This window comes from Gavia stellata, chromosome 1 (assembly GCF_030936135.1).
Source record: "Gavia stellata isolate bGavSte3 chromosome 1, bGavSte3.hap2, whole genome shotgun sequence".
Lineage (NCBI taxonomy): Eukaryota > Metazoa > Chordata > Aves > Gaviiformes > Gaviidae > Gavia > Gavia stellata.
Genome location: NC_082594.1, coordinates 58,648,045 through 58,670,537, shown reverse-complemented (window position 1 = coordinate 58,670,537; position 22,493 = coordinate 58,648,045). Strand labels below are relative to the sequence as shown.

Below are 22,493 nucleotides of genomic sequence, written 5' to 3'. Positions count from 1 at the left end.
AAGTAGAAAAAGCAAGCTGCAGAGAAAAACTTGTATGTTTTCGATGGCGGGGAAATTAAAATAAAGAATACTTAAAAAAACCCCAACAAACAAACAAGACGAAGGATAAGATATAGCCCAATTTTTGTAGTCAGGACCAGTGCTTGAGATAACTGACCTGACTTACTAGTTCTCTCACAGTACTGGTGTCTAAACCTTAACAGTTCATTCTCCAGATGTATGAATGTTTGAATTTCTGCAAATAAGATTAACAATATTTAACAAAGTGGAAACTGGACCAGTAGATACTTTGCTACACTGTTTCAGCTGCCTCTAAGCAAACCACAGTGTCAACCTGTACAGTTAAGGCATTTTATGTCACAAACATTTGGATATAATGGTCCTAGGCAGTTTTTGATGCACCTCATTCTGTATTGGGTTTTTTTTTGGAAACATTTTCAAAGGCAAAACTAAGTTTATTCTTTAGTAAGACAGGAATTTATTACATGTAATGTTCTACCTTTTCTTGTTATAAAGGAAGAAAATTTACACCCTCTTTGAAGAGATTTGTATGTTTTAAGAGACTATTGAGACTGACTTGAAGAACACTTCAGTAAACAACTGACATTTTTGAAGATCCATGCGTATACTAACAGCTTCAAAGTAATGGAGTGCAAAAACTTCACTCACCTTTGTTGGAAGTCAGATACTGTATGCTTATGTTTGCTGCTATGTTAGCTGGTACATGATGTATTGTTCTTGCAGCACCAAAAAGACCTGAAAAGTTTTTTTGATTCTTTCAGGTCAGGCTATCAACTATCTGATTGTTTTAAACAAAACACAGACTACTATAACAGTATCGCTGGCTGCCAGATCATGTTGCACATTTGCAGCTGGAACAACACTACATTTTCTAAGTTACGAAATGCAATCGCATCTGAACATGAAAAACTAAGTCAAGATACGCAAATTTACTGTCATAAAAGGAATGCCATTAAGTTTCCATTCTACACACTCGGGTGAAAAATTTGATAAAAAGTCACAAAAAATGCATAAAATCTGTAATAGGCAACAATATACAAAGTTTCAAATATAAAATCATGACTTGTATAGTTTGTTACTTGCATCTGTTCACAAGAGGAAATTAAAAGAACCACACATCACTGAACTTCTACACAAGCTTCTTGTGTTTCAATGTCATTTATTGAGGAGTGAATGAGATACTGTCAGACATGCCAAAGAGACTTCACATTCAAGGGCTGGAAGCTGAACAGCTTTCCTCATTGAATCCCTGTACAAGTTGTTTTGGGAATCTGAAAGTGCGATCAATGAGGTCTTCATGCGCGATGTTTGTCTTCAGTTTTTCATCTTTTGATCTATTAACTTGTTGGGCAGAAGGACACTTTCTACCCTACAAAGACTCACACTCCAATTAATACAATTAACACTAGATGTAGAGAAACGTTTATCTGTTATAACGTACATCTACTGCTGAATACAAGGTCTTAAAGCTGTTTCTTAATTCATTATGTCTAATGAGAAAATTCAACTTGTTTCCCTTTCACCATCATATGGATGGCTTATACCGTTAGAAAAATACTCTTCAGTGCTATTGTAGGGTTTACAGGAAACTTCTTCCGTGTTGTGGGATAGAAACCGATTTAAACACCGTTCTGAAAGAATGCTTCTTCCTGCTGCCGCTGCCTGTAGGTTGCAGAAGAATGGCCTACACGCACTACAGTTCTGGTTTTACTCAAAAAAGAAACAAAAGAAACCTAAACAATAGGGTAAACGTTTATTTGGAGTTAGTTTTCTTGCAGATGATAATTAAGGCCCTTCAAGCAGAGTTCAGGAGCTCCTGTATGGCTGCCTGTTGATCTGCATTGAGCTGTGATATGCATTCTGTCCACAGTCCTCCAGATGTCTAGAAAACAAATGAGAAGTTGTCTTTATGCAGGCTGACAAGCTTCTAAGGCACATGCTAAACTTCCATACGTTTACAAAGATCAACATTCACTGGCCTTATCCCTGTAATATATATGCCAAAGACAACAGACAGAAATTTTCAGTTATACACAGTCCTACAAAGGTTCAACTAAAGATGCTCTAAAATGCTAAACAGAGCCAAGCTCTGTTGAATAGCACCAGTGTAATTGATTTGAAACTCCTGGGAACTCCCTATAACTAAGTGGGTCAAATGATAATTGACACCCTTACGTTAACCACAGCCAAAACCATTTGCTCCATTTTGCACAGAAGTTAAAAGATCAACGTTCAGGCAAAACTGAACCATGCCTAAATGCGAGAGTATCTTTTGAGCACTGGTGCACCAGTAACACATTCAGAGAAAGGGAGCACTGTGATTACAGCACGACAGGCTACACTACATGTGTACGTGCAAAATTCTGCTGCCAACACACGGCATTACTCTTTAGTGAAAGGAATGGTAAATTACGCCCCAGAGAGAACAGAACATACACAGCATCTATCTGGGTAAATGTAAACCTGCACTTCCCTTCCCTTTAGTATACCTCACTTGTGTTACCACAGCCCTTGGCTGAGACATTAGCTTTTAAAGTCACCGTCAGTAGGGACTGGTTCTAATGGTACCAGAAAATGATGAAAATTAAAAAATGTTGGGAGTATTTATTCACTTATCAATAGAAACTGGAAGCAACTGGCACCCTGCTTTCTTTAGAAGGACAATGATAGGAAAAAAACCTGCAAGTGACTGGCTGTAGGTCTTTAGATTGGTTTTTGTGATAGCAGTATGCTTGAAGTAAATCAAAAAGAATTGTTCTCATATTTTATGTTCAGATCTATTGTAATGCCCTTTTCTCACACACTCTTTTAAAAAATAAAATAAAAATGGATTCACAGAATTTGAAAACAAAGTCCTCAAGTTGAGCTTGGGTTTGTGTTTTTAATTTCAAATAATATTAGGCATTTTAGACTCTCAATGTATAATGGAATATTGCAGAATCAGATGTGCTCTTCTAGCATTTCTGACACACATTTAAATTGATACTCTACACTGGAATATTTCTGGCCTGAGAATACCTAAGCATGAGGAAAAAAGTTTATGTTTAATTCTAACTATGACCATAATATTACCCATGTCAGATGCTGGCAGTGGAACACCTTACTGAGATCATTTAAAAAAAAAAAAGTCTTTCTCCTGGAATCTGGGAAGCAGCAGCAGCAGGCAGACTGTTAGCAACTACACAGCCTTTAACATTCCTACCATGGTATAAAACATTTACAGTGCTTTACTAAAGTCAAAGTATTATGTGTGAAGAGAGATAGGATTGGTAATAATTGGTAACAGTAAGCTAAAACTGTATCTTTAAAAAACCATGACCTTTAAAACTTTTTTCCCCCGCACAGTCTGAAGGTAAATCATTTAACCAATGCAGAATTCTTCCTATCATTCCCAGCCAAAACAAGACTTTGCTATATGCAACTGATCTTTACATGTATGTGCCATTGTACTGATCAAAAAAACCAATCAACTAACCTTGAGCGGTTAAGGTAAACTGAACAAATGCATTAGCATACCCTAATAAAGTTCCATACCCAGACTTTAAGTACTAACAGCAAGGATTTCTATCTGTCAGCCAGAATCTAGAGCAGCCACTTACACCACTTTCACTTTGAAACTTTGCTTGTTTTCATTCTTTTTATGCCTTCAGAGTTTTAACAAGTCATTTTCTACCAGGCATAATGGATCTCACAGGCTGATACATTCATCCAAGTGAATCCTTTCCAAAATCAAGTATTCCTAAAATTCTTGAACCTGAGTTTTGCCAAAGCATGCCAGGTAGAATGGACAATAACAAACAGCTGCTGCTCTAAATCCTCTACAAATTTTTCTTAGCTATATGCTTGCCAGGCACACTGATTTCTATCATTAGGTGCTGCAACTGTCAGGTACATCCACCTGATAATGATAACATTTGGCCCTGGATCAGATCTGCCCTACGAGCACTATCACTTACAACACTGTAGAGAGGTGCAGCTTAAATACCAGAACATCCTCATCACCCAGCACCGTAAGTACTCATTATGACATAAAGGAAGTGAACCTTGAGGCAGTTCCCCACAGGTAGGGAAAACATTGAACAGCCGCCTGTATTTGCACTGGATTAAAGAGGGCAGTAGTAAAATTACTTGTGGTTTGCGCTCATTCTCTAGCAAAGATCCCACGCCCATGCTATATTAGTAAGTCACCACAGGGTGCTGGGGAACCTTACAGGAACCACATGTTGGATCAAATCCTGCAGTACTGTTCACTGATACAAATATAGGCAGATTTCTCTCCAGATTTTAATTTTGGGCTCAGAAAGAAAAAAAAAAAAACAACCAGAAACAACTAATACCAGCTAGCATGTTAACTATCCAGCTGCATATCTTAAAACTTTTTTTTTAGAATTAATAAGCTTCTGAAGTTTATCAAAAGAGACAGACTTCATTCAAGTGCAAATGTTACCAAGTTCTATCATGAATGGTTCAAGGAATGTCCAAGAAATTGATTTCCAAGATCACTGGTTGAAGCATTATTCTCTAAGGATACAAGGCTCTCAAAATTGGTTTAATAGTTCGGTTACTTCTGAAAGTAGATTCTAAATGTTGCCTTTATACCTAAGCAAGCATTTCTTTACCTGCACTTGGCGAACAACATTAGCCAACCGCTTGGTACACGGATCTTCATGTTTAATAGCTTCATGAATTTCACCATCCGCAATTATACCGAATATTCTGGGAAGGTTAGAGTTGTTGGGACCAAGGACAACTGGGTTGTTGCTGTTACAATCAAATATATATTACAAATAAATTAATATTTAACTAAAAAATATACTGTAAGCATTTTACAAGTTGAGTGATTTTGAAACATCTTATTCTAAATCTGCTTATTTACATTTAGCTTTCACTCAGCTGAGTAAGTATGCATAGCTTTGTTGCCTGCTGACAGAATGTTCCCTCTCCTGTTAATATTTAACCAGCTGATTCTTTAATCAGCCTACACTTTATCAGGAGGAAGTTACTTTACAGAATAGTTGAGTTCCATGCAGATGCAACTGTAAATAGCGTGCCAGAAATACCCTGCCTAAAAGGGCTTATTCCTCCCTCTCTCAGGGCTGCAAGGGGGAGGTTGTGTTACTGGCATCAGAGAACACCAGTGACTTCAGCTCTCCACCAGCACTCACTGACACAGCAAGTAAGCAGTTCTGCTCCCTCTTTCCCAGCCAAGTGTTGGAGTAGAAGAGTGCTGGCAACCAGGGATCTGGGTGGAAAACATGATCTACTTCCAGCCCTGCCACCTACCACTCCTGGAACGCAGAGGCTGTGAATGTAGGCCTGACAGAGCTGCAGAGGAATACATAGCAAGGCTGAGCCACCTGCACAGAGCTGGGTACAAAATCATGCTAGTACTGTAATTCCTGATTTCCATGTGTGTGTGTGTACATGCATACATGTCAGTATTATTATGTCGGCTCTATACAACTGTATTATCAGTATAGAGACCTCAGTTGCCACCACCCATTTTGAGACCTTGCCTTACGTAAAGCACCAAGAGATACAAGGTATTCACATAGCAGAAAAGACTGTAGGAACGCTAAGTTATTTCCTTTCTACTTTTCCATTAAGATATAATACGGTGTCAGCCAGAACATGGCTACTACATAATGATTCAGAAGCTGACATTCCTCCACTCAATTATGAAGTGCAACTTGCACCCACACTAGAATATTTTTTTTTCTTCCATTGACCTACGGGAGGGAGCACAAATCTAAAGAACAAGCTGTGGGACAAGATGCTTTCAATAGTAACTGAAATTATTATTACAGACTTACTAAGGGAGATAGCACTGTACCATGAATTTATCTGTATTATTTCTCTACTTTATATTTTGTTTTGTTTATACTCAAGCTTTTGGAAAGCAAAAAGGTGCAAAGCTACTTTAAAAGGTTATGAAAAGAAGGCTGCAACGGCATGTGTGCTGCTCTTAAGTAAAAACACCTGGTCAGTTATTAATGCTGATATGTAAGCAGAGCATCAAAAATTTTCATGAAATTTTCTGTAGAAGTTCCCAGCTGATCCTTTCCCATCATGTACATATAAAGCAGCCAGGATTTTTTTCAAGCCATACAGACATTAGTTAGGATGAGAACACCAACTGTTGAAAAAACAGCAGTAACATCATGGAAGGCTCAGTTCTGACACTCCAAATTATCTTCTCTAAAGCATATGCAGATTAACCTGACAGTTTCTCAGTTTTGGAAAACAAATGCAAGGAAAGAACCTGCAAACAGGCTTACTTTCTGCATTGATGTCAAGACTTTGCCTTACCTCTCAATTAAGTCACACAGATAATTGAAAGTATGAACAGCTTCTTCTTTATCTTCATGAAGTGGAAGCCAAGATAACCAGTGTGGCAGGACTTCTTCAACATTTACACAGTCAGGCTTGAACTTCATTATCTTTCCTACAGCTGAAATGCAGTTCTCTGTTGCATTGACATTCTCTTTGGTTTTGGCATCTGGTGACTGAATGACTCTCACCAGCAATGGAAGCGCCTCTAATTGTTAAACAACACAGGAATAAAGTTTAATGCACAATGAAGTTTGTTTTATTAACATTGCAAATTCTACATGAGACTACTACATGTATTAAAACTGGGATTCTTTGTGGCCCAAGCACCAAAACCCAGTCATCCCACTGTCCCACTACTTCTAGGTTCTTCCCTGCTCAATAACCATCATATGAAAACAAACACATAGATAAAGCTACACAAGGAAACACAAGAAAACAGCTACTGCAGAAGTTTGGATTTGCTTCGTAAGTTCAGAAGAAAAAAAATTAAAAATCTTTCAGTGTCTCTCAGTTGGAGTTATGCAATCTACAGTACACAAGACATTGTAATTTATAGTAAAACCAAAGATAACAAGCATTATCTTTTTAATCTAACAGGTTCTATAAACACGGGATGATGAAAAGCACCGATAAAGCAACATTCACATTGATTTGGACTGTAGTGCATGTCTACAGTGTATGCCTGCTGTACGTCTATTGCTTGTGTATAAATATACATGTATGCACACATACACACATCCCACCACTAAAAAGTGCACTAGGAAAAGCTCATAGGAGTAATCTCATCTGGTGAATCACCAGGCATTGTTTAGATAGTAAAAATCAAACATCAAGGAAAAATGCCAATTTTCTTGCTACATTAGTAGCATTTTTTTTTTTTTTGAATAGTCATGCAGGTAACCACTTGCACATGTCTAAATTAACATTAATGTCACGTTTTTTAATTACTTGTGTCCATGCAGACTTCAGAGCAGTCTATGTGCATACAGGAACAACTGTCCTTGTGTTCTTCTAAAAATATAATGCTAAAGCTGTAAAATTCTATATTGGCACAGAAAACAGGTTGTGGAATTGTGCAGAAAGCACACTTCAAAATAACTCCAATTACTGCAGAAGAGTGAGATCTCACACTACTTCATTTTGATGAGTAAGTAGCAGCTTTGCAGTTAAGGAATACACAATGACACTTGGTATATTAACCTCACTGAATTAAGATTTCTGAAGAATTTAGCAGCTATGGAAAAATATAATTAACCCTAAGCTAGATGACGATACTTTTATAGGGCTGATAAACATTACAGAACCGCAGAAACATTGGTCATCAGACCCACTAGCTTGCATATTGAATGCAGGATAACGATGCTGGACTTTTCTGCAAAGCAGAGTTTTTCATAGAAGTCTCCAATATCCAGGCAAACCAAGTCTGCCATTTATACCTCAGGTTTTCATGACTGCTGAAGCTAAATCTCATCTGTGTTTTCTCATACTCCTTAATTCTAATGGATGACTCTGTAGGTATGTTTGTCCTTGCAGCCATAAGATTAGGAGGGCATCAAAATGAATCAGCATAGTCTCCTCCCTACAGCTTAGCAGACAAGTTTTCTTCTTGTCTAGAAAACAGATCTATTCTCACATAGATGTTGTGGTAGATGATCCCTAAAAAACCCTTTTGACTGTAAAAGATAATCTTCTACAATAACAGGTTTTTTTCCAAGGACTGACTGCTCTGACATCTTGCACCACCAAAAGTTTCAGGGCCACTGATGTGATTAGCAACAAACACATGCAGTTTATTAATACAACATTCACGGAGAATAGCTGATTATATTCTTCCACCGACATAAGAAATAGAAGCAACGTTGACAGTCACATAAATTGTAACCTTGTAACCCCATTTAGAAAGTTTCCTGACTTGCTGTAGTTTTTCCTTCAATCTTATTACTTTGTTCTTTATTAATTCTATTTTCAATTATTTTTGTTTCACCATAATATAGCTCTTGTGCTGTTTACAAGTTCTTCCTATATTCCTGTATTTTTTCAACTGACTGCCAAAAACGCTTATGACAATACATCTGCTTTTTCTGAATAATCTCAAGTCTTTACATACTGCTATAAACTTGCAATAGAACTATATGCTAATATTCAGTAAAGAAATTAAATTATAAATAAAAGCTCACAAACATGATGTTTTCAGAGAAGACAGTAAAACCTATGAGGTAGAAAGCTTCTCATGCCATGGTTGTACTTTGTTTCTAAACACAGCACATCATCTATTAAAACAAATCACAAAGTTTTCACATACATACAAAAGTGTTTAAAATACTTTTGAGGTGCCTGCTAAAAAGGTTATTTTACCTCAACATCCAACTAAAGGACAGGCCAAGTGTCTGGGTTTAATCAAGGATGGTTTGTCCAAATACAAACAAAAGGATCAAAGTTGTTACAAAGTTTAAATGGGCCAAGGTAAAGTCTAATCAATGAAAAATAAAATTAGACTTCAACAGATGCTAAAACCCCCCAAAATTCCAAAATCAGAACTATCCTGACCTCAATCTCTACTCCTCTAGTCTTGGGACAAGACATAAAAACCTTATGGAAAAATTCACAAAAAACCCTTTTAGGAAGTATTTTTTGAGACAATTTTGAATTTTAATGCTCTTAATGTTTCACTGCAAGGTTTCCCCCCCGCTTTTTTTTTTTTAGACACACATCATCTTGATTGTCACCATGTGACAGTAACATTTACATTAACAGTGAAAATTACAACTTCTCTTGATACAGTTAAGACTTGTAACCACATTAGTATTAATAAATAGTAACTATGAGACAGGTGTGTACCAGAAAGCTATTTTTTATGAAATTAACATTTGCATGTCAGACCTTTTAAAAAAATAGGTAAATCAAGTTTTCTAAGCCGTAAGTTCTGCAACAGAAATGCTACTAAGTAGAACATCATAGAAAGCCCAAGGAATTCAGGTACTTTACCAATCATCACCAGTTCTGCCACACAGGTCATACTGGCAATCTATTTCACCGCCAAAGGGAAGAGACCTCATCAACCAAAAGGCGAGCAGTTTTTAATTCCCCCCATCCCACCCCCCCATCACACATTCAAATAGCTTTATCAGATGCATGTACGTACCTGTGCAAAAAGGACGATAGCTGTCCCCACCAAATTGTGCCATAACTCCAACGCCATAGGCAGCTGCTTGCCTAACCTCTGGGCTGTTGTCACATATTGACTGTAGCATTGGCCTCAGGAAGTATTCTGCGTACTTGAATGAGGAGGGGCTACAGTGCTCCACAATGTCATCAAAAATGCATAGCCCCCACTGCCTGTCTGGCCATGGCCTATGTGGACACTGCATCAAAACCGGGTAACATTTAAGTCACCTTAGAATTGGTAATTTTTGTACAGTCAATGATTATATCAACAGAACAATCATAAGTAACAGTGGTCTAGTATTTTTGTTAAAATCTTCCTGGATTAATTTTAATCCTACAAACACATTATGTGTTTGTAGTGATACAAACACATTATGTGTTTGTAGTGATACTTGCAGCCTTACCATAAACAAAACAAAATCCAGGTGAATATCTGAGCTAATCAAAAGAATAATGATTTTAGGCTAAACCCTTTACCCCTATTTCACACTCTGTTACCTATTTCAGCATCAATTTTTCCCACTAGCCTGCAACACTTTTTTGGCCCTTTTCTTGAAATCCATTTTAGAGAGTATCAGACACTCCCAGACAAATTAAATTTCTCAAAATCTTTGTGTGTCAATGATCCTGGGTCTTGCAAGACAGAAATTAGAAGTAACACAGCAGTGCAGCTGTTCAAAAAACATAGGGTAACAGCTTCACATTTGATCCAGAATAAACCTTCAACTGCCTTTATTTTGTGAAACAACAATTGCTACATTCTATCTACCAAGTTCTTTAAGATTCCAGCATGGAATGCTTATTACACATGGGAAGGAAAAAAAAAAGCAACCAAAGTCAAATTAAAAGAACACTAGGTACTTACAATTAGGTTGACGATTAGCGGAAGTAGCCTTTCAAACCACGGCAGCACCTTCTCCTTATAACTGCTGAATATTGAGTGCAAAATGTCCGATACTTTAGTCAAAATATAAACGTCACTGTCATCCTGATAGGAAAAGGATACAACTCACATTAAGATTAATGATCTTTAAAAAAGTGAAAGTCACATGAAATGCTAAGGTTTCTAAACTAATGGAATAAAGTTGTTTAATGATTTAGTTTTGTAAAACCAATCTTTTTAAGTCCACTATTTTTCAACTCTTGGTCAAGTCACAGAATGATAGAATCATAGAATGGTTTGGGTTGGAAGTGACCTTTAAAGGTCATCTAGTCCAACCCCCCTGCAGTGAGCAGGGACATCTTCAACTAGATCAGGTTGCTCAGAGCCCTGTCCAACCTGACTTGGAAAGTTTCCAGGGATGGGGCATCTACCACCTCTCTGGGCAACCTGTTCCAGTCTTTCACCAACCTCATTGTAAAAAATGTCTTCCTTGTATCTAGTCTGTCTTTACCCTCTTTTAGTTTAAAACCACTACCCCTTGTCCTATTGTAACAGGCCCTACTAAAAATTGTGTCCCCATCTTTCTTATAAGCCCCTTTTTAAGTATCGAAAGCCTGCAATCAGGTCTCCCCGGAGCCTTTTCTTCTCCAGGCTGAACAACCCCAACTCTCAGTCTTTCCTCACAGGAGAGGTGTTCCAGCCCTCTCACCATTTTTGTGGCCCTCCTCTGGACCCACTCCAGCAGGTCCGTATCTTTCCTGCACTGAGGGCTCCAGAGCTGGACGCAGTACTCCAGGTGGAGTCTCGCCAGAGAAGAGTAGAGGGGCAGAATCACCTCCCTTGACCTGCTGGCCATGCTTCTTTTGATGCCACTACTCAGGATACGGTTGGCTTTCTGAGCTGTGAGCGCACATTTCTGGCTTACGTCCGATTTTTCCATCCACCAGTACCCCCAAGTCTTTCTCCGCAGGGCTGCTCTCAATCCCTTCATCCCCCAGCCTGTATTGACATTGAGGAATGCCCCGACCCAGGTGCAGAGCCTTGCACTTGGCCTTGTTGAACTTCACAAGGTTCACATGGGCCCAACTCTCAAGCCTGTCAAGATCCCACTGGATGGCATCCCTTCCCTCAAGCACATCAACTGCTCCACTCAGCTTGATGTCATCTGGAAACTTGCTGAGGGTGCACTCAATCCCACTACCTACATGGTTAATAAAGATATTGAACACTACTGGTCCCAATACAGACTTGAGGGACACCCCTTGTTATTGATCTCCATTTGGACATTGAGCCACTGAATGCAACTCTTTGGACATGGCCATCCAGCCAATTCCTTATCCACTGAATAGTCCATGCATCAAATCCATCTCTCTCCAATTCAGTGACAAGGATGTTGTGTGGGACCATGTCAAAGGCCTTACAGAAGTCAAGTTAGATGACATCAGTTGCTCTTCCTTAATCCACCAAACACAGTCACTCCATCATAGAAGCCACCACATTAGTCAGGCATGATTTGCCCTTTGTGAAGCCACATCAGCTGTTTCTAATCACCTCCCTGTTGCCTTCCATGTGCCTTGGCATAGCTTCCAGGAAAATCCATTCCATGATATTACCGGGCACAGAGGTAAGACTAACTGGTTGGTAGTTCCCAGGGTCCTCCTTTTTACCCTTCTTAAAAATGTAAGTCAATTGCTAGTATTCAGTTGCCTAGGACTTGAAGGTTTGTTTCAGGGACAGAAAAATTTTATCAAGACAAACACTGTGTTGTGCAAATTTACTGCTTCAACGGATTCCCTTTACAGAAGACAGAAGGCCCTTTTCCTCTTCTGTAGCTTACCGATACTTTAAAAGGCTTTTAAATAAAAGTAAATTGATAACTGCCCCTGTGACAGAAGATTGGCAAAAATGTAAGGAGTATTAATCCTCTCCTCTTATTGCTTAACTTCATTTTTCACCTTGCCCAATTAATGCATCAAACTGATGAAATAAAAGATCCTTAGCTCAGATTCAGCTATCAATTCATGTTGTATCTGCAAGTGAGGATTGTTCCCTGGACACACCTGTGTTGGGAAAACCCTCTAACTTTGTTTTAAAGCAAGTTCTGTTGTACTCACTATGGTTCCTTTAATCAGTTTGTACTTTATCAGGCAGGGAAAACAGAATACAGCTAGCTTCTGGTCCCTAGTGAGAACCTAATAAATATTTGTCATGCAACAGGCAGCTTCCCACAACAGGATATTTAAACCCTCACTGTTAGACAACTTCTGCATTGTCAAGGCATAATTTAAGCAATAATTCTGGAACATATGCACAAATGAAAACAGAGATAGAGAACTGCTGCAGCACACCACAAGGTCCACCTGGCCTGGTGTTGCCTGTTTACTAACCGCTGATAACAGATGCTCAGGGGGAGAGCATAACACTTGCTTAGTGTATACCTTCTCCTACCCTCTATCAAATCAGCAGTTTTAATTACTGCCTAAGCTAGGGCTGTATCTCGGTATCTTATTGAAACTAGTGTTTGAATATCTCCCATGACTTTTGTACTCCCTTATATTTATGCTGCCTTGAGGTAAGGGCTACATAACCATATTCCAGGACCAAAGGTGTATATCCAAATGTTACTCATTACCATATGTTAATCCTGTCCATATGGCAAGTGACATTCTGGTCCCACTCCTACTTTCACAGGGTAATGCAGACAAGTCTTCCTTGCAGTCTTTAAAAAAAATCAGCAAGGTCAAATATAAATTAAAGCATTTTTAAAAATGCCTTCCAACTCTGTTGCAGAGTATGGATTCAGCTTCTCTGAAACTGCTGCTTGCTAGCTTTTTCTCTCATCAGTAAGAGTGACACGTAAGAAAAAAAGACAAACTGCCTAACTCACTGTCTACAAGAATGAACAGTAAACGTTGCAAATAAGAAAGGGAGAAAAAAAATGAGGAAAGCCTCTTGGCTCAGAACTTAAGTTTTGTAATTTTTTTGATCTCAAGCAGTATGCAGGTGCCAGAAATCTATCCTTTTGAATGCTGGCCTTATGTTCCCAAAGGAAAGAGGCTCAAGAACTCATTGTTATTTAAGAAAGTATTTACAGACGAGTGCATGATCTGTTAAGATACATTCTGGAGTCTGCACGCAGGTTAAACTCACACAGACAACCTTGACAATTCAGCTTCAAAAGCTTCACATGTGCATTGTGTGGCAAAAAAATATCCTATGTCTTAAATTTACCAAATATCCTTTATGTCTCATGTTATAAGCAGCAGTGACTTATTATTCTTTATTACTCTCTCCATACCAATAATGATTTAATAGAACTATCATACCTCTTCTACAGTCACCTCCACTTCAAACTAAAAAGTCAGTTCAGTATCTTAGTGGATAAGTAGTCACTTTGGTATTCTCTCATAAGCAAACACATTATGCCAGCTATTCATCCTGCTGTCCTCCCTTGATACTATTTTAGATATATTCTTTTCGAGACAGGCTCCTGACCTGACATGTCAGAGGTCTAGGTATCAGAGGTATGCTCAAGGATTAAGAGCCACCTAGGTCATAAGGCACAAAGAAAAAGCAGGTCAGCAGGGCTAGGCCTTAGATTATCACCAATACAGCATTTGACAGCAGACTACTTAAAGTCATCTAATAATTATTTGAGATGGTGAAGAAAATTAAGAGCTATATCCTGAACTTCTTCCTTCAGTATACTGGATAAGGAAACCTTTTGTATTTTCTAATTCACACATGTAGTGTGACCCATTTCCTACTGGAAGTTTTGAAGGAATATGGCAACAGAACATTCTTCCAAGGAAAAAGTAATTCTGAGGATTCACTATGCTTTAACTGAGTAGCGCAGCATATTCTTGTAATATATTTCCATCCTGGTGCTTTATGAGTGCAAAAACTCCCCAAACCAACTTACTTCATCTTGTAATGACTCTTCGACTTGCTCATCATAGTCTTCATCTTGTCTTTTCACTAAATTAAAAAACAAATATTAAACCATTAGATTTCTACAAGTGCATAAGAAGCCTGTGAAAGGGGAAAAAACATTATGCGGAAACAAATTTAGAAAATAGGAAACAGTAGCTGCAGATGCAGCAGGAATTTTCTGTCTAAGAAGCTTCAAAGAGCTTTCACAGAAAAACAAGTAGTATAATGAGACAGCTCAGTTTAAGAATGTGTAGCAGTGCGTGAAATAGAAAGAAACACACCAGCTTGTCCACAAGGACAAGAAAAGTGCACAGAAATATGAAACTACCATTGCTTTAAGAAAATTGCAAAGACTTTAGATAAAAAAAACTCACAGAAGTTACAACACCATAGACATCTGCACTGTCTTCCAGTAAATCTGTCCACCAACTTTTGATAAAAACTACAGTATTTCTGCAAATGATGCCATCTTCATCCTCCCAGAGCTTACAAATCTAATTCATGGATTCTGTTGTTTCAAAGCCCAATTACCTTACATAAATATGCAAATAAAAGAGATCTGAACTAAGCTTTTTTTGTGTTCAGAAATTACTAGGAATTCTGCTTTAAAGAACAGCCATTATCACATGTTAACTTACCCTGTCTTAATTCCTGATTTTTAAAGTGCTCTTCTAGTTTTCCTTTCAATATTCCTCCAAGTTCTTCAAAGTGTTCATTGTTAAGGCATCCATCTCCCATTACCTCAATGCACTAGTGAAATAAAATGATCAGTTTTTTAGCTTTAAGTTACATGAGCAGTCTCAATGAAATCTAAGCACACATGCTCTGCTTTAAATGATCACTAGCAGAAATAATATTAACAGAATATTCATACTGTAATCAATGCCCAAATTATACAAGTAAGGCATAGTACCACTGTACATTTCATGCACATAACTTCAGTTTATGTTTTGTGGTAAAAATGAACAAATCTGGTAAATATTTTAGGTTAACACTTTGGTATTTTGGTTCTTGCAAAATAAGTACAACTAAGTTTTTCAATCAGCTGTAACAACATTTATAGTCAAACCAAAACTCATGTAGAGGAAGCCTTGCACTTCTTCCACCCATTTAAATGAGTATCAAACCCATGTCCTTTCTTACCGTAAAAAGCTATGAACAGTAATGCCACAAAATTTGTAAGGAAGAAAGTTACCTTTGCAAAAGAATGCATTATTTCTGAGAGAACATCTGAATCTGGTTCTGTCCCAATGGCTTTGATGAGCGCATCACACATGAAATGCCACATCTGTGTGAGGTACTCTGGCCCACGAACTCTAGCACATTCAAGAAGCAGGGGCATCGACTCTGCTGCTGCCACTCGAACACGTTTCATTATTAAGGAAATAAAACAATCAAGGCCCACATAAAGTGCTTAGGATTTAAGCACCCAAGACGATAATGAAGTTATTTTTCTACCTGAAACTGATTTTTTTTTTTAATTACAGTCCAGTGCATTTGATTTCTTAATTAGACACAGATTAAGATCATAGGAAAGTTAAACTGTGTGCTATTTAAAAGTTGTTTCAAGCCTGTTTCAGACCATGACAGAAAAGCTATTCAAGTTCTCCTTCACTTTGTTGGCACAAACATCACTTTCTCTACTGTTTGCTCTTAACGTTCTAGGTATGCTTATTTAAAAGGAACTAGGGGAAAAAGTAGGACACGTTGCCTAAAATAGTGTGTAAAACAATGTTCTTGGAAACAATTTCTGATATAAAACAACAGACTATTTTAACACTAACACTTTCAATTCATTTAAGAAAACAGTAAGCATGACTTTGATTCTTCCAAACTAAGTTTCCATTCTCACAGTAGAATTTGTTAATAGGATATCATCATGGAAATAGAACTTCAACAAGGGAACCATCAGCTTTACAACTTGCTCTGTGTACTCCACGAATCCTTCTTTTAGCTCTTTTGCATAGCAAACCTGAAACACAAAGCATGGAAATGCCACCTTTAAGGGAAAATACTGTTACTAATATTTTTCAACTATGTAATGGTGAGAAAGATTGTTAAGAGTTTAAGGTTTTTTAATTTATTAAAAAAAAAGCAATAATCCATTTACCTACCCCCTCCACTGCAGTATTTTAAGAAACCCTGATAGCAGCATGAGTTCTCTTAGTACATGCGTGCATGTTTTAAACTGAATTCAGAAACATCAAAATTTGCAAAAAGGAACTACTCTAAGATCTCAAATTCCTTAAAAGTTTTGCTAACAAAGGAAAACTATCTGTTCATCCTAAAAATTGAAGCTCCAAAATAAAGAAATTATTTTTAATCAACTAAACCACACAAAGTGTCTGAAATCCAAACTTAACACTCACCTGAAGAACAGAACTATTTCATTTCATACTATAAAGAATATTATCGTTACAGATTTTGGCTTCACACTCAGTTGTCCAGCAATAAAAAGACCACCACAACTGTCCTATTACTCACCAGCATCTGGCATGCAGTTGCTTTTTCTTCAAGGCCTGCAGTTTTAATTCCAAAACTTTGCTGATCTCCTAGGTTTACAAATTCCCAACCATCATCATCACTCATATTCTCCATATCTTGTGCTGTTATACAGAGGGGAAAAAAATAAATCTGAAAGTGCTACAAAATCATTTACTTCAGTATTTTTTCAAGCAAAACATTATCTTAAACCTACTGTCTAAAAGAGCTACTTCAGGTTTAATGGATGCAGTCTTCATTAAAGGTCCCATGACAACAGGAAGGTACTGCTGAAATTCCTTTCCAAGAATTTTACACATTCTGGCCCATGCTGATATCATGTAAGAAATCTATAAAAGAGATTATAATTAATTATATAATATGTCCCACATATTATATTAATGCATACTTAAAAGAAAAGCATAAAGGAAGAACATTATACAATAGGACTTTAAAAAAGAATTTGTCAGCAGTGCATAAAACTTATTTCAAAGAGAACTCATCCAATATGCAATCCATATAAAAATGCATCTTCAAAAGACCTGTCCCAAGTCTTTATTTGTAAGAATGCATTGACAGTACCTCTGATCAAAGTTACTATACATGTAAAAACGTTACAGTATAATGTGTACTTGTAATACAATCGTGACTGTCTTGAAAAGTAAATTTCTTTCCAAATGAATAATTTCCTGAATTTAAATGATACTACTGAGCCACATTCCTGAAAATAGCAAATAGAGCAAAAAAAAGAGCGCAGTACTGTGTTTTCAGAGGAGTATTTGTTTTCAGATGCACAAGTCAAAATAGCTCTGCACTTATTAGAGGAGCTGTCTAACAAGTCTTGTTGAACTGTTTGTAGAGAAGGTGACAGCAAGGGAATACATCATACAATGCCAAACAAAGTAGTTACTAATAGACAAGGAACGATTACCCACATGCTGAAATTTCTTCAGCAAATATAGGTCCTGGAAGTCTCATTTCCTAAATATATTTCTGTGAAAGATTCTAAGGCCATCTTACAAAAATTGAGATTGATTGCCCTAAGGCATGTTGAACAGTTAGTCTGAAGGTGTAATTACATGGTGGGGGGAAGAAATGTCACTTGTATAAAGAACATTTTTAATACTAACTAATGAGCTACGCACTGTAAACATATTTTTTTATTAAACAATTTTAACATACCTGTGGATCATCATCTTCTAGATCACTAAAGTCTGTTTGTGTCTTCAATAACAGTTGCATTACATCTGATGCATCCTGCATAAACTAGATATAGGAAACAACTATGTTTTTAAAGGCAAATTAAAAGGGTACATTTCTGAGACTTATCAGCGAACAATTTAAGTGAGCATTTATGTCCAACACACTATGAAGACACAAGCTAAAGCTAGAAATAGACTGAAATGTCGATAAAAGTGAAAACACAAGTTCTTTTTCTGGAAGTTATCACCAAGTCATTCTTGTCTTAAGCTTCACTGTACCTCTATTCACATACTTGAAAGTAGAGGACTATTTAAATAAAACACATCATAAATAAATATTAATACTCACAAAACATAATCTGACAATTCTAACTTCCCCAGATACCCTCCTTACAATTTTGACTCCTTTATGGAACTGGGATAAAAGCTGACAGCATGAGCTACTTACTCATACCCTAGTAATATTTTAGGTCACATCAGATGCCCCGATGATGTTACATCTCTCCTCTTTTCACTCCTCACGTTGCCAGTAGTCCTCTAAGAATAATTTGTTAAACATAACTAATGTTTAACATCTGTTTAAAATTTAGTTGCATGGATGGTAAGTTTACTGGTAGTCCTTCTAAGCCACAGGAAAGGGCTGATAATTTGGGGGCTATTAGTATTTTTGTACTGCGTACATCACATTATTTTACTTAGAAGTGTGATTTTCTGTTTTCTTCACTCAAAATGAAAATCTGTAAACCGTAATGCAAAGTTGCTATGAGAACATCACTTAGACTCTTATATAGTCCTTCACAGTTGCTTCTTGGTACTTTTACAGGGACACGTTTTAACCAACTTACCATCAACAAAAAACTGCTGCTAAATACATCAAGCCTCATGGCAAACAAGTACTTCAAGTTCTATTATAAGCACATTTAAACTTTTTAAGGCATCCATATACAAAAAACAATGCTAAGTTTCCTTTTAACTACATACATTTTACCTGCCATTCTGACACTGTCTAAATGAGATGCTCCAGTATTTCTCTTAAGGCAAAAAAAACCACCAAAAAGGAAGAAAAAAATGCTTGTTTTAATATAATAACTTAACTTTATTTTAATATATATAACTATAACAACTTTAAGAATAACTTAAGCTGAAATATTTCCGTAAGATTCTATTCTGAGTTTGTGAATCTGAACAGCAAGACAGTTACCTCAAAAATGAAAACATGAAGACAAATGCAGAAAGCAGCAACAATATAGCTATATGTTTAACAAGTGAATATATTAATTCAGTTTAACTCATAAAACAAAGGTGCTTTAAAATATATTTAGACCATTAGATAAGATCTAAGCTTACCTTTTCTTTACCAACAGCAAGACCAATTAGGCTGATGCATTCAATAGTCTTTCCTCGTAAAAGTCTTAGTTCCTTCTGAACAGCATTCTCAACAATGTGTTTTAAAGAGGGCATAAATAAGTCATAGTAGGGAACAAACTTCTCCTCTGCTGTATCTGCAACTGATGCAATTGAAGTCACAACTTGCTCCAAAACTAGCTTAGTGCCTTTCTGTATCAACTTGGAAAGAGGAAGAATAAAGCGTTATATTTCTAAAGCACATATTTTACTTAAAAGCATGCCAAATCTAAAAAACTCTCTCATATGTATCCTAATTCTTGTCAGTTTATAACAACATCAGCAGATAGGTCTACTGGCTTATTTCAGACATCTTAGTTCAGCTAAACTTATTCTGCATATGTGACAGATTACCCTCCGTGAAGCCATTTGCTCAGTATATTGTACCTCTTGTAATTTTATCACCATAGTGGAATGAAGGTGCTTCACTAGATTATCCAAATATGGAATAAGCAGTGACTTGGGACAATCTTCAGTGAAGTTTATGAGTGCTGCAGCTGCATGGGCTTGAACACGCTGGTTGCCTTGATCCTCCATGGTTTGCAGAAGAGCTGCTATCACCTGAAACAGAAGTGTTTATTTTCAGAAAAACAAGTTTCTGAAAGGGGCATAGTTGTACCACTTTTTTTTTTTTTACTATTCTACTACTTGCCTTCTCATGAAATTTCTTTTGAAAACCAGGTGCGAAGTCAGTTGCCATTTGTCCAATAGCATTACAAGCAGCATATCTTACTCTTGGATGCTGAAAAAGTATTTCCCTCAAATAGTTAACAAATAGTCATGAGAGCAGAAATAAAAACATCTTGAAATAATTAATTGAATTAGACTCACAGGATCCTGAAGGAATAGCAAAACGAAATTAACTATCTCATTTAAAATTCCCTCCATCTGTTGGTGGCAACCTTCTCCAATGGCTGAGAGTGCCATCAAGCCAGCATGCCTGTACTTCCAGTCAGCTACAGATGAGTAAAAAGAAAAGAAATATATATTATTCATTTTGGAAACTACAAAGCACCACAAAGACAAATCACCTTTTTGGGGGGGATGGGACAGGAGGAGGAAGAGTGAAGGGAAATTGATGCATCTACTTGATTTGTTAAATACTTTTCACTTTTCCTCATACATATTTCCAGAAAGGCACAAGAATTTGAGTATCTAATCCAGGCCAAATCCAGACCTAGAAAAAAGAATTCTAAACTGCTGATACCACTATGTACATGGTACGTACCGGGAGCTGCATTTTCATTAAATGAGCTAATAAGGGAAACATCAAGAGAGTATTTCTCCCCCCCCGGCCCACCCCCCCTTTTTTTTTTTTTAAATTATATCAAAACACCCTATACCTTCCTTTTTAGCTCAGGAAGGGAAAAGGTCTAGTGAACCAAACGATGTCTAAATTTAAAACAAATAATCAGAACTAAACTTTTCAGCAGTCTCCCCAAGACTGTTTAAAGAACAGTAACATTCCATTTAGGGATGTAAAGCTTTACTTCCCTCGAAGTCCTATTAGCCTATTCTCAGGCTAGCGGGTATTGTTGCAATGGATCTTTCACACCCCTCTCCTTTTTCTTTAGGCCAGGGAAACATACGAGAAACACCAATCTCTTTCATTTATTTATTTTTACAAGATCTTTCTCTATGCTAGAAACCATGGGGATTACAGAAAAGAAAACCAGAAGAACAAACAGGTTTATCAAACGACCTGTGGCACATAACAGAACTTTTTACCCGAAATAATGCAAGATTTCATTATTGCTGGTAATGTATTAAATTCCTGGAATGGAGAACACCACAGTTCAGAGTACTGGAATCCTGACACTTAAGCTTCTGTTTGATCAGGATGAGATGAAATATCACCCTGACAGAAGGTACAGTGAAGAAGCAGTTTATTTTGCTGCTATTTAAGTTCACTGGATGTTCCTAGTTAAGCCTGCACCTCTTGTTACTCTCACTGTATTACTATTAGCATGCATTCCAGACTTTAATTAATGATACTGCAAAATGAAACACAATCATGTTTGGACCATCTGGCTACCTGATCCAAACCCAGAAGTTTTAAATTATTTCAATAAACATTTGTGAGAAAAGTGGTGGGGATAGGAGAAGGGGAAATTTGATTTCTGAGAGTATCGATCATGTTTTAATCTAAATGTCTTAATCTTTCCCCCACACTCCCTACCAGTGAGAGTCTCTGAACCAAACAATATGTATTGCAATTCCCTTTTCCAAAGAGTACTTATTGTTATGGAAAGCTCTGACCCAGCAGAAAGAAAGCATCAGGCATCAACTGCATGACGACTTCTCCCCTTCACAGGGGTCAGGTCTTACAGCCACTAAACTCCACACCTTTCTGTGGGTACTACAAAACTAGCCATTTGCTAGCCTTAAAACTATTGACATCAGGAGAGTCAGGTTAATCTGTTTCCAGAATAAAACTTTCTTTACCGAAAATCTTGAAACAGACTTTGTAAGTGTTCACACTCTGCAGATGGTGCCCTCAGTAGCCCTATATCCCATATCCAATATGGTGACAATCTTTCTGAAACTGGGTTTTAAATCATTAAGGTAGGAAAAGTACTCAGAACTTTTGCATTAGCTTCTATTTCAAAGGGTCAAAGCATAGGTCAATTAAAAGTGTATGCAGCAAATGCACAGTATTTTTTTGAATGATTGCCTGGGCAAGCATTACAGGTATTTTAAGAGGAAAAGAAGCATACGAAGCAACTGATAAGAATATATGGAACCACCTCATGAAACAAATATTAAAATTGGCATACCAAAACACAGTCAGCCTACCACAGACTTCTGCTGTATTTTGGTCCATCAAATTCCAGGGAAAAAAGAACAAATTTTCCTTTATGATCTACAACATATTAGAATTTCACTTAAATGCAGCACTTCCGAAGAAATGAAAAAAAAAAGCTACAGAATAACAGGTGGCAGTTTAGGCACTTAAGGTACTGTGGGGCATTGTGTATTGATTTAGAGAGAATATTATAAAGTAAGAAAAAAGTCTTCCCTTATTTATATAAATTACAGACTGAGTTTAAAAAAAAAAAGGACTGTTTTCT

At 37.1% G+C, this 22,493-nt stretch overlaps 1 protein-coding gene across 1 annotated transcript in view; it reads right to left on the bottom strand.

Annotated features, from left to right (window-relative positions):
- Window positions 1-1,089: 1,089 nt before the first annotated feature.
- The window catches only part of IPO5 (importin 5), a 46,079-nt gene continuing 24,675 nt past the window's right edge, over window positions 1,090-22,493 (bottom strand). Inside the window, exons 11-26 of the mRNA XM_059826612.1 lie at window positions 20,254-20,378; window positions 20,075-20,164; window positions 19,810-19,983; window positions 19,366-19,584; window positions 17,999-18,082; window positions 17,034-17,166; window positions 16,820-16,941; window positions 16,211-16,307; window positions 15,531-15,703; window positions 14,974-15,085; window positions 14,325-14,380; window positions 10,385-10,507; window positions 9,497-9,716; window positions 6,331-6,559; window positions 4,641-4,782; window positions 1,090-1,903 (exon numbers count right to left, since the gene is read on the bottom strand). Of these exons, the coding sequence (XP_059682595.1) occupies window positions 1,817-1,903; window positions 4,641-4,782; window positions 6,331-6,559; window positions 9,497-9,716; window positions 10,385-10,507; window positions 14,325-14,380; window positions 14,974-15,085; window positions 15,531-15,703; window positions 16,211-16,307; window positions 16,820-16,941; window positions 17,034-17,166; window positions 17,999-18,082; window positions 19,366-19,584; window positions 19,810-19,983; window positions 20,075-20,164; window positions 20,254-20,378 (2,186 nt within the window). The 3' untranslated portion in view covers window positions 1,090-1,816. The remainder of the gene's footprint in view (window positions 1,904-4,640; window positions 4,783-6,330; window positions 6,560-9,496; window positions 9,717-10,384; window positions 10,508-14,324; window positions 14,381-14,973; window positions 15,086-15,530; window positions 15,704-16,210; window positions 16,308-16,819; window positions 16,942-17,033; window positions 17,167-17,998; window positions 18,083-19,365; window positions 19,585-19,809; window positions 19,984-20,074; window positions 20,165-20,253; window positions 20,379-22,493) is intronic.